The 11,115-nt window shown below is 43.8% G+C and overlaps 2 protein-coding genes across 2 annotated transcripts in view; one reads left to right on the top strand and one right to left on the bottom strand.

Annotated features, from left to right (window-relative positions):
* Window positions 1–6,684: 6,684 nt before the first annotated feature.
* LOC101623599 (ubiquitin D-like) lies at window positions 6,685–9,230 on the top strand. The gene is made up of 2 exons (XM_004694720.2): window positions 6,685–6,739; window positions 8,366–9,230. Exons 1-2 carry the CDS (start codon window positions 6,713–6,715, stop codon window positions 8,834–8,836), a joined length of 498 nt encoding a protein of 165 aa, XP_004694777.2. The 5' UTR covers window positions 6,685–6,712; the 3' UTR covers window positions 8,837–9,230.
* A 1,501-nt stretch (window positions 9,231–10,731) lies between these two features.
* The window catches only part of LOC101623376 (putative olfactory receptor 2I1), a 3,292-nt gene continuing 2,908 nt past the window's right edge, over window positions 10,732–11,115 (bottom strand). Inside the window, exon 3 of the mRNA XM_012734122.1 lies at window positions 10,732–11,110. Coding sequence (XP_012589576.1) covers window positions 10,732–11,110 — 379 coding nt within the window. The remainder of the gene's footprint in view (window positions 11,111–11,115) is intronic.

Below are 11,115 nucleotides of genomic sequence, written 5' to 3'. Positions count from 1 at the left end.
TTTCCAGGATTAAATGAGTGAAAAGTGGCCAGAAGACTAATTCAAACTCTTTACGCTTCATTGATATTGCCATGAAATAAGTAGTGAGATTTTCTGTCACACAGTCCATTCTCCAGTAGGAGGTTGTAATTATAGTTGCTTGCACCACCAGATTTAGGGCTAGAATTTTAGCTAGTATTGCAGAATTGCTTTTATAGATGACTCAAGCTACTTCATGTTCTGAGTTAAATATTTTTCTGAAACTTTGGAAAAATCACCTCTGATCCTAGCTATAAGGACTCTAAAATTATTTCAAAAAAATTATAAAAAATTTTCATTTGTGCTTTCATTTCTTATTTAATTTTTTAAACACAAAGGGGAAAATATGAGGCATTACTATGTTCGCTAGGCCTTTTAGAAAACATTGAGTAGCTCCTCTAGCCAGACACATGCAAATCTACATGAAAGGCTGATATTGTAGACATCAAGAGGGTGGGCACTGTTCAAAAAGGAATGGCCCACCGATGTCATGATGGCAAAATGGAATCATCAACAGTGTCACCCAGCATGCACTTGGCAATATTATGACCGTATAAAAAGGGAGAATCTTGCCAAAAGAATTAATGTTCATACTGAGCATATTAAGCACTGTAAGACCCAAGATAGCTTCCTAAATCACATGATGGAAAATGATCACGAAAAAAAGGAAGCTCTAGAGTTCACCTGAAGTGCATAGGTCCCTGCCTGCTGGGACCCATCACCATGGAGTCATGGCATGAAAGGTGAGCAATAAAAGGTAAATCAAAGACCTGTGGAGTAAAAAAAGATACATAAAATTTAACATGTCACTAAGATAAAGATTTTGACTGTAATTGCCATTTGTGAATCTGTGGACAAATGGTCATAAAAGATAAACATGGAAACAAGTAATATTTAAAATGTGAGGTAAAATCAACGTGTTTGGCATAAGCTGCAGAGGAGCTAGCTGGCTAACGTTTATAATGGTGATCTACATGCACTCCACTTTCTCCCTTTCTTTCCATAGCTGACTCTGACCTTTTCTCGTTCATCACCCCAGATAGTTGTTCTCTGATCCTAGAGGAGGAAAATCCTCCACACCACTCTTGTGTTGAGTGAAGTTTCAGGTTATCTGTACAGAGTCCTATCCTGACCCCTGAGTTTTCATTTCCTTCTTGATATCCAACCTTCAGGAAATTCATTGATCACAGGAATAATGTGATATTATGAGCTGTAGATAGAAAATTCTAGCTCATTGTCATTGACTATATCTCAACTTTCCCTTCCTAGTCTGTTTCACGTGATCAGAGACACGGACCCTCACATCCTGGGCCCAGGGCAGGGGAGATGGCACTCACCAGTGACAGGAAAGAGGACTGGAATGACCACTCTATGGGACGATGAGGTAAGGTGCTGCTTTTGTCTCAGGAAAAGCAGTGAAGAAAGATTCAACTGAGCAAGAAGCTTTTGGACACATACCCGGTCCCTGTCCCTCCTCTCAGCAGCGTACCCTGCTGAAGGGCAGGGGCTCTGAGGGACCATGGACACCTCAGAAGCAGCCTCCAGTTTACTTTTCAGTCCTTGAGCTTTCAGGCTCTAGGTAATTGCCCTGGGAAACAACATGTTAATGGTGTGATTTGATTCTCCACAGAGGAGCTGTGCCCCCTATGACCCATGCACAAATGTGACTCAGGGCAACCTGTGTCAGAAGTGCAGCAGCAAGGTTGTTCCCTGCAGAGGGAACACACCTGTGTGTCTGTGTTAACAGTACCTTTGTGGGGACCAAACTCTGTGTCCTGTTCTCTGAAATGTGAGTTCTGAGATTTGGGTTTGTTTTTGTTTGTTTGTTTTTCAGGTAGAAATATACATCTTTATTGATACATTATATAATTTCATGTTTTATTTATTTATACATTACACCATTGTTCATTTTGTACAATGTTTGCTTTCTCCTCTCAGGTGTAGTCCCCATAGAATTCCCATCACCACCACCATAGATATTGTGTTTTACCTCCCCTCATTTGATATCTCTCCCTCCTACTCTTCTGCAGAATAAATTAGAATTCTCTGACTTACAGCAGCCTGTTTATTGGGGTTTTTTATTGTTATTATTTTCTTTCCCTGATCAGATGTGAAACCATCTGATATTTTTCTTTTCCACTCTATCTTACATCATTGAGCATAACCCCTTCTAGTTCCATCCACATTCTTGTGAAAAAGTTTTGTCCTTTTTGATTGCTGAATAGTATTCCATTGTGTATATATATTATCGCTTCATCTGGTTTCCTGTTTTTGGGTATTTGAATTGTTTCCATATTTTACCTATTATAAATAGTGTTGCAATGAGCATAGGGGTGGAGATATCCATTTGAATTAATTTTTTGTGGTCTTTGAACAGATTGCTAGGAGTGGAATTGCTGGGTCATATGGTAGCTTTCAGTATTAGGGAAACAGAAAATTTATTGTGAAGTGTCATCAGCAGTGAAAGTGTGTGAATAATACCTACAGACAGCAATGTGGATAGATAATGCTAGAACAAAGTGACTGAAAAAACCCAGAAAAGGAGATAGTACAAAATAAGATGCAATTATAAATGGTAAAACACACTTTTAGTATTAAGAGTATCATGCTTTATCACATCTATTCTAGGCTTTTTCACCCAATAGGTTTCTAGTCTATGTATCTACAGTGTTGCTTACAAGTATAATTCTCACATTTTCAATGCAGATGATGCTATACTCTCAGTTATCTCTTGCCCTATTCCTGAAAGGCACTGGGTAGTTTTAGTCTGGCATGCCTATATCAAATGTTGGTAAGTGTTTCCAAAATTGTCCTTTGAGAGTGAACAATGTTTTTACCAACCACCAATAAGTGAGGATTCACAGTAGCTTTTGATTCAGTTTGGCTGGCATTCCTGAAGCAATATTCCAGATCTCAAAGCAGTTTTATCAACTTGTTCATGGACATTATTAAAGAGATCAGAAAGAGGTGTCTGCTCCAGGGAAGCCTCACTGGGAGAGAATCTGGGCCAAGGCGAATCTAGCCCAAGGCTGTCCCGTCACCTAGGGCCAAGGCTTATAAACTTGTGTTCTGTGACCTGACAAGATCTCCATAGCAGGATCTTTCACTTTTGCTGGCATCATGAGTTTGGTAGCAGGACAAATGAAAAGAGACCTTTCTATCTCTGAAAAATGTATGTGACACACAGGGGGGAAAGTCAGATGGACACTGTGATAAGCAGCCAGGAAGAGAGCAGGTCCCTGTGGCCACACAAGGCCGCAGAGAGTCTGACAGTCTGACAGCCACACCCCACTTGGCCTGCTTAGGACCTTGACATAGAAAGCGAGGATGAAAGTCCAGATTTGCTTGTTTACATTCCTTGAAATGACACCGTTTCTCAGAAACCAGATCCTCTATGCTCTGTCACAGAGCAGGGAACCTCTCAATGACACATTTCACCCGCTCTGACCTCACCCTGGATTCCTTAGGTGCATTCCAGGTCACAGCATGGCTCAGGCAGGGCCTGACAGAGGGGATGATGCTGTCGCTCTCCGGTGTCCCAGGGCCCCGCATTGCAGCCTCTGTTTTCCTGCATCTGCTTTTACTCCTTCCCCAGAGTGCACCATCCTTTGCAAAAGGGCGCCACTCCTGCCAGGGTATCATGTAGTGAGGTTAAAATCTAAGTCTCCACCCCTTGCCCAGCTAGTTCATTGGGAAATCTTGAATACAGAAAAGGGAATTGATAAGGCTGCCCTGGGAGCCAGGCCAAAGTCTGACTGTGGAAGAAGAGCCAGAACCTTCCTGTATCAGAGTCAACCTCCAAGACCAGGTATCCAGGCACTCACCAGACTAAACAGACTCCCAGTCAGGAAAAGTCTGAGGAAACAGGTTACAAAAGGGAAGTTACGAAAGTCCCAAATCCTTTGCATGTGGACTTCTCCCTTCCCAAACACTGCTCCTTTTTTTTTAAGATTTATTTATTTATGGTTACAGAACTGGGGTTCAGGCCAGAGGTGTGGTAGGTGAGAGGAATCACCAGAGACAGAGTGGGGAGCAGAATTGTCAGATCTACTGAAATACACTGCTGAGGGGAGCAGCGGGTGGGTCAGGAGATGTCTGCTGAGCCATGTGGGTCAGCTCCCTGGCTGTGGAGGGAACTCATGGTGCAGTGGCTTCAGTGAGCTGTGCAGAGAGCCCTCACTGCTTCCTGTAACAGTTCACTTCTATAAATTCCCTTTCTGTTCTCCACTAATCTCTGGTGAATCTTTCACCCCCTCACCTCAGGCCTCACCTTTATCTTCTCCCCACAAGTCCTGCATAAAAAGATCATCAGATAAATACCCAAAGGTAGAACTGCCAGATCGCATGATGGTTCTTTGTCAACTTTTTGAGAAAACTCCATATTGTTATCCAGTGACGGCACCAAAGTACATACTAATTATACAACAGTGTATGAATTAGCGATTTTGAGAGTGATTTCAAGCTACTTTAAATGTCTGCCCTCCTTCACCTTCCAGAAGTAATGTGCCTATGATGGTAATCGGTGCACATAAAATTTGTAAAGAAGAGCAACTTAAGTCTGTGTGTTCTTTTCCATTTTTTTCTGTATTTATACATGTTTTAAATCAGGTGTTGTCCCCATAGAATTTCCACCACCAGGTCACTGGTGCACCAATCCTTACTCCCTTGTGTTCTTCCTGCCCATGTTTCATACCCACTCCCTCCCCATCCCCTGCAGAATGTCTCTGCTTTAAAATAATCAGATGTCTCCTGCACCCCTGGAAAAATACACAAAAAGATATAAAAATAAACTATTATATTATTAAAATAAATTTTAAAAAGTAATCAGCTGTCTGCTTATTTTTTTAAGCTTTACTATATTGCTTTTTTTCAATTGTTATTTTTCCTTGCTCCTTTATTTTTTCCCCATCTTTCTCCTATAAGTAAAACTACCTGAATTTTTCTTTTTCTTTCTGGCATACTTCACTGAGCATAATCTCTTCCAGCTCCATCCATGTTGCTATGAATGGCACTAGATTATCTTTTTGAAGTCTTTTTACATTTCCTTTCGTAGTTACAGGCTCAATACCGTCTCTGTAGTTATAAGGGCTTTCACTTTCCCATCATTCTCAACCTGATTTGACATATTCTGCCTGGCCACTGGTGATGATTCAGAGCCCCCAGCTCCTATTGGACAGGGGGGTGCAAGGAGCCCCTTCTCTGCCGCAACAACCAGTTTCCTGGTTTTGAAACACAGGAGGTGATAGATCTGGGTAAATATTTGAAAAGAGAACAATACTCACCAAATTTGCAATCTATCCCAAAATGCACTCTTCCCCTTCATATTAGCTATGTGTATTTTAAAAATATGTCTACCCCACAAATATTTGAAATAATAACCACCTTTACCAATGTTATTAGCTGGCTAAAAAGGGTATAATGTAAGAACAAGATTTACGTGAAGTATTGTTCTGTTCTATTCTGCTTTGTTTTAAATTAGCTGGAGCTCTCACATACCATAACTCCGTGTAGAGACTGCTATAAATGTAGGGTCTGCAAGGTGTAAATTCTTGAATCGTCACTGTAAATGGCTGTTTTTATCAATTTTTCATTTTGAAAAATAATGGCACTCACTAATTGTGTTTTATATGTTTTTGTTGTTGTTGTTATTTTAACTCTCAGGCACAATGTCCTGAGAGATTGGGAGAGGACAATGGTTCATTTGGAAAATTAGGAGGACCAGAAGGTTGAGTCATTTCCCTGAAGGCATCAGGCATGTCCTCTTGTCCCCATCCAAATCCCAAGAGAAGCAGCACCATTTCTGAGCTCACAGTCGGAGTGCCCAGGAGTCAGGGGGAAAACAGAGGCACCACAGTGTGAGACTGGATACAGCTACTGGGGTGTCCAATGGGAGATGGGAGTGAGCCTTTGATTACAGCCTTTGAAATGTTCTCAAATAGCCACCTTGGATTGCAGGCTTGGGGGTAGGTAGGATATGGGAACCCATGAGAGCTCAAGACCAGGAATTCTTTGTAAAACACATTTCATAACAGATGTTTCTGAGCCTAGAAAACCCATAGGGATTTTCTTCAATGATTCCATTTTATAAATCAGATAACCAACATCAAAGGCAGTGAGCACCCTTAAGGGGAGCATTCTTAAGGGGCACCCTTAAGAATGGAAGCTAGGTTTCTGCTCAGGAGGGCTCTTCACTTCATGTCTTCTCCAGGCCACTGCCCACGTCCTGGCAGGCTGGTGGGAACAGGCTGCTCGTGGTCACCTTGACGTGGTCAACATGAGGGATTCTCAATCCCTCCCAGCTCCCTCGCTCTCAGGTATGCCCTTGACAAGCAGCAGAAAGGACCACAAAGGATTAAAGTTTCTCATGAGTGAGGGTCCATAGTGTACACTGGACACTTCTAAGTCAGGACAGGGGGGAAGGGGTGGGGAAGGAGGAGGGAGGACGTGTTAATCAGGGAAAATTTCTCAAAAAGAAAGGTCATCATATTTTCGAAAAAATGTTGAGGGAAAAGTGTTTTACCACAGTCATTTTGTCTCTTCCCTCCACCAAGCAAAAGTGAAAGAGAACAGCACAAAAACAGTCAAAGGGTGCCCAACACACCCCGCCCAGTGGGGATTTCCAGCTGAGCCCTGCATCTAAGCAGGTGGGAGGACTTTGTTGCTCACTTCTTTTCATGATCTCCGTGTTGAAGAGATGCCTCCCAACGCCTCCTGCCTCCGTGTAAGTGGGAATGATTACGGGTGTGGGGACAGGGAAGCCCCATCTAGGGCTGGAGAGAAATGATGAGAATGGATGAGGCCATACTTAGGGAGGCAGCTAGCTGGGAAGGAACCTCGAAGGGGCTGAGAGGAGCACTCATACCTACACAATACTCGGGGAAGGGTCTGTCCAGGGAAGTGGGCCCCTGAGCTCTTTCGTGTCAGACCTCGGAGTGGCCACAGTTAGGGACAAAATGTCAGAAGAGTTGTGTGCTAAGATGGAGGCAAGATTAGAGACTGTGAAAATTTGATCATGGGCCCCTTTCACCTTATCCTGTCTAGGGGCTCAGGACTTTATGCTTCCCTCTCCTCCCCACAGAGAAAGTCACGAAACTCACCTTTCCTAAGTAGTATTTACCTGATGCCTCCCTTGATGTAGACTGCAGGCACCTGAGGAGACCTGTCTGAGGGCATTACTTCCCCACGGACTGTATGTGAAGTCCCTGTGGCATCTATATGAGGAAGATTTCCCATAGGAAAATGAAAGGCTAATTATAATGACTTTTGAAGTGTGCCATTTGATCACTATTTAAATAATAGCTTTTCTAATAGTAAAGTAGAAGGTACTGCCAAATGTGACAGGAATAAAGCTTTATCCAGAAACCCTTCATACAGATAAACATTCAGCGTCATTTTTATTTAAGCAAAACACCCCCTTTAGTCTAAAATATGGGACGTGTTACCCCAATGACAAAAAAAATGTGAGGACTTACTTTTTTCTTATCTGGAGCTGGTTTAAATTCCAGTGAAGTCAAAATTTCTTCCAGTAAGAGCTGTTTTGAGATCACTTCACTACCTTGAAACTAACAAACACAGGGGTTACACAAACCCAAAAGGGTGGATGGGGGAAGGGAGTGGAATCTAGATATTGATTAAGAAAATGTTTTCAATGGAGCATGAAGGACTCATACCCAAGTATTTCAAGTGGCAAAATAGAGAAAGCTTCCCATTTCAGGTTATTGAAGTAGGAGTCAGACATAGTCCCTATCTTCTGTGATTGGGAACTGGTCTAAATAGAAGATAATATTCTATAGTAGGTAGATCTGAGAACATGGAAAGTACAGATGAGCAAATGACACTGAACATACTGTCGCAATAACATGTGGGCAACTGTAATAAAACAATGGGACATTATAAAAAGAAACCAACAGTACAGAGCCCATGTGACATAATGGGTTCCTTTGGGGCAGTCATGGAGTACAGCCCTATGAGGGCCCCAATTCTTTTGGGGAGTTGTCTTTAGAATCTGGTGTACAACTTCGGATGATATATTGTTCCATTTCTCTTGACATTTGACACACCATCTCCAGGAGACTTTGGTTAAAAAAAAAGTAGGACATGATTAATGGTATTTTCAATGGATAAAAGGAATGGTTATAAAAGAATAAGACTGATTTCCATGTTTGTGCTATAAACTGGAATTTCCAAAAGAGAAGTTCCAGAAAATGGAGGGACATGACTTCCTGTAAAGGAGCTGGAGGATCAGACAGGCAGAGAAGGGGTGGGAGCAACTCAAGACAGGAAGCACTTAAGGCGTGTGAAGATGACAAGTATTCTCAGCAACTGTTCCTTGTGCTTTGTCGTCCAGGTGCATGTCCATTCTGAGGAATGGAAATTAAGAACTTTCCCTGCCAACTCTGGCGACAGAGTGAGGAAGATCAATGAATATGTCCGATCTCGCACCAAGATTCCCGTGCAGGACCAGGTCCTTATGCTCGGCTCAAAGACCCTAGAGCCCCGCAGAACGCTGTCATCGTACGGCATTGACAAGGAGACAACCATCCACCTCACTCTGAAGGTAGTGACGCCCAGTGACGAGGAGCTGCCCGTGATTCTGGTGGAGGCGGGTGACCAGGGGCAAAGGCACCTCCTCCAGGTGCGAAGGTCCAGCTCGGTGACTCAGGTGAAAGAGATGATTGAGGACAGCACTGGTGTAACCCCTGAGAGACAGATTGTGACTTGCAATGGGAAGAAACTGGAAGATGGGAAGACCATGGCAGAGTATGGCATCAAAAAGAGCACTACTTTCTTCCTGACCCCTTTCTGTGTTGGGGGGTGACCACCCTTGGGAAGGAGTGATACCAGAGAAACAAAATCTTATTTTTTTCTAGTTCTTACTTGCCAATCGCATCATAACCATAACCCCCCAAAATGAATAAGAAATATATGGGGAAAGTAGATTTCATGTGGAACAGGGAAGAAGCTTCAACTAACGCTGGGATGCTTTGATTCTAACATAATTAAGCGGCAATTCTGTGTATAATATATTACTGAAAATATAAAAAAAAAAGTTTTAAGGCAAAAAATTAGATCTAGCCAGCTTGCAATTTAATGTTCACTTAGCTGATTTATAGAAAAACTGGTATTTCCTTTCCCATTTAACAAATTCATGCTGTATTAATTTCTGTGTTTCTCTGTTGACCTAGGAATTCATCTATCATGTTACCCAATAATTGTTGAACCAAAATGAATTTACTTATAGAGAACAGTAAAGTGATTTTGAAGTGAATTCATTACCCAACATGATCATTCTCTAATAAAGAATTTGGAAATTAAATTAAATTAATTCTTTCCTTATTTAAAACTGTTTGGATTCTTACTGTGTCCCACACCCAATTAAAACTGTCCTTATTTCTGGGGATGATGGTGGGTATGGAAATATACTTCCTTGGGCACCTAGCGATTTTATCTCTCCTGTGGAGTTTCTTTAGAAGCAGATTGCCTTTCAGAGGGACCTGATATTTGAAAAGGCAGGCAACTGTGAAGTCCTCTCTCTTCTGCATGTCCTAGGGTCTGGGAGGTCCTCTCTGAGCTAGGGGCATCTATCTGAGTGCAGGAGCTGGATTCTGGCTGGATCCCAGCACTGCTCAAGTTCTGGTAAATAGTGCATCTTCCTCTGCTTCCCTCAACATCAGTTGTCTGCTCCTCTTTGGTGATCTCTTGTCCTTTTCATTCACTCCCTTCATTTACTTCTCTGTGTCACTATCGCTCTCTTATTTCTCCAACCTGACACACATCCACCTTCTTCTCCACTAAACTAGTTCGCACTCTTCTTTAAAATTTGGTGAAAGAGCTTCCCTGTTGGTGCAAGGGGTTTAAGTGCAGCACTGTGAAGGTGCCTGAAGTCACTGCAGCTTAGTTAAATCTCAGGCCTGGGAGCTGACCCACACAGTCCAGCAGATCTCTCCTGTCTTTCCTGCTGCTCCCCTCAGCAGTGTATTTCAGTCACTTCTCCTGTTCTGCTCCCAACTCTGTCTCTGTTGGATCATATCACACACACACACACATACACCCTGTACCTCTGACCTGTACCCCAGTGACTGTATGTTTAAAAAAATTTAAGCAAAACTTGTTCGAAAGAGTTTCTCAAGCTAACCCCACCCAGCAAGCCCACTCTGCAATTTCCTCCTTGCTGTGGTGGGCATGGTCACCGGGCTGGTGAGCACTGGGTGGGACTGATTTCCTCTCACAAACATGCTCCTTTTTCTAGATAGGGGTTTCCTGTAGGGTAGAGCTTTTGATTTTCTTGCCAATTAGAGACTCCCGTTGCAGACACCACAGGCCTCCCATGGAGTCTTTCAGGTGGGGAGAAAGCCATAGTGAAGCATCATACTTGTCCTCTTCTGGATTCTCCAGAGGGGCTACAATACTCCTGGGAGGGAAAGATATTCCCTAAATCATGCTTTCTCTTCCTAGGTTAGAAGAAAGCTGGAGGCCATGACCCCTCCCTAAGCTGACATCTGTGGAGGACACAGGGATTGTCCTCAAGCACAGGAACATTTCTCCTGATGGGAAAGGGACCTCTCGTTAGCTTTGGACTCCGCAAGGACAGGTCTTGGCGATTCTCATAAAGGGTCAACAGGCTGAGGCTAAGGGGACAGACCTGCCAAGGGGCAGCTCTGACCGTGGGCTGAGCTAACACTTTCTCCCCCTCCCACACCCACCCACTTAAACTCACTGTCCAGCCTGCCCTCGCGCCAGGAGTCTCCTGGCTGCGCCCTTCACTTCCTTATTCCTGAGGGTGTAGATGAGTGGGTTGAGGGCCGGTGTGACCACAGTGTAGAAGAGGGAAACAAACTTGCCCCGTCCCTGGCTGTAGCTGTGCGCAGGCTGCAGGTAGGTGTAGATGGCTGAGCCATAGAACAGGCAGACCGCGGTCAGGTGCGACCCGCAGGTGCCCAAGGCTTTCCTGCGGCCCCCGCTGGCGCGCATGCCCCACACGGCGCGCGCCACCGCCCCATAGGAGGCCAGGATCACGGTGGACGGCACCAGCAGGATGACCACGCGGGCAGCGAACATCTGCCGCTCCGTGGCATCGCGGCCGCCACCGCAGGCCAG

This window comes from Condylura cristata, unplaced genomic scaffold (assembly GCF_000260355.1).
Source record: "Condylura cristata isolate star-nosed mole 26May11 unplaced genomic scaffold, ConCri1.0 scaffold00046, whole genome shotgun sequence".
Lineage (NCBI taxonomy): Eukaryota > Metazoa > Chordata > Mammalia > Eulipotyphla > Talpidae > Condylura > Condylura cristata.
The sequence above is the reverse complement of the archived record's forward strand: the minus strand, read 5'-3'. Positions and strand labels throughout refer to the sequence as shown.

Excerpts from the sequence above, each read along its gene's own strand:
- LOC101623599 (XM_004694720.2), top strand. The coding sequence starts at position 6,713 with ATGCCTCCCAACGCCTCCTGCCTCCGT. Across the intron at positions 6,740-8,365 it reads CCAACGCCTCCTGCCTCCGT|GTGCATGTCCATTCTGAGGA; the intron begins GTAAGTGGGAAT and ends TTTGTCGTCCAG.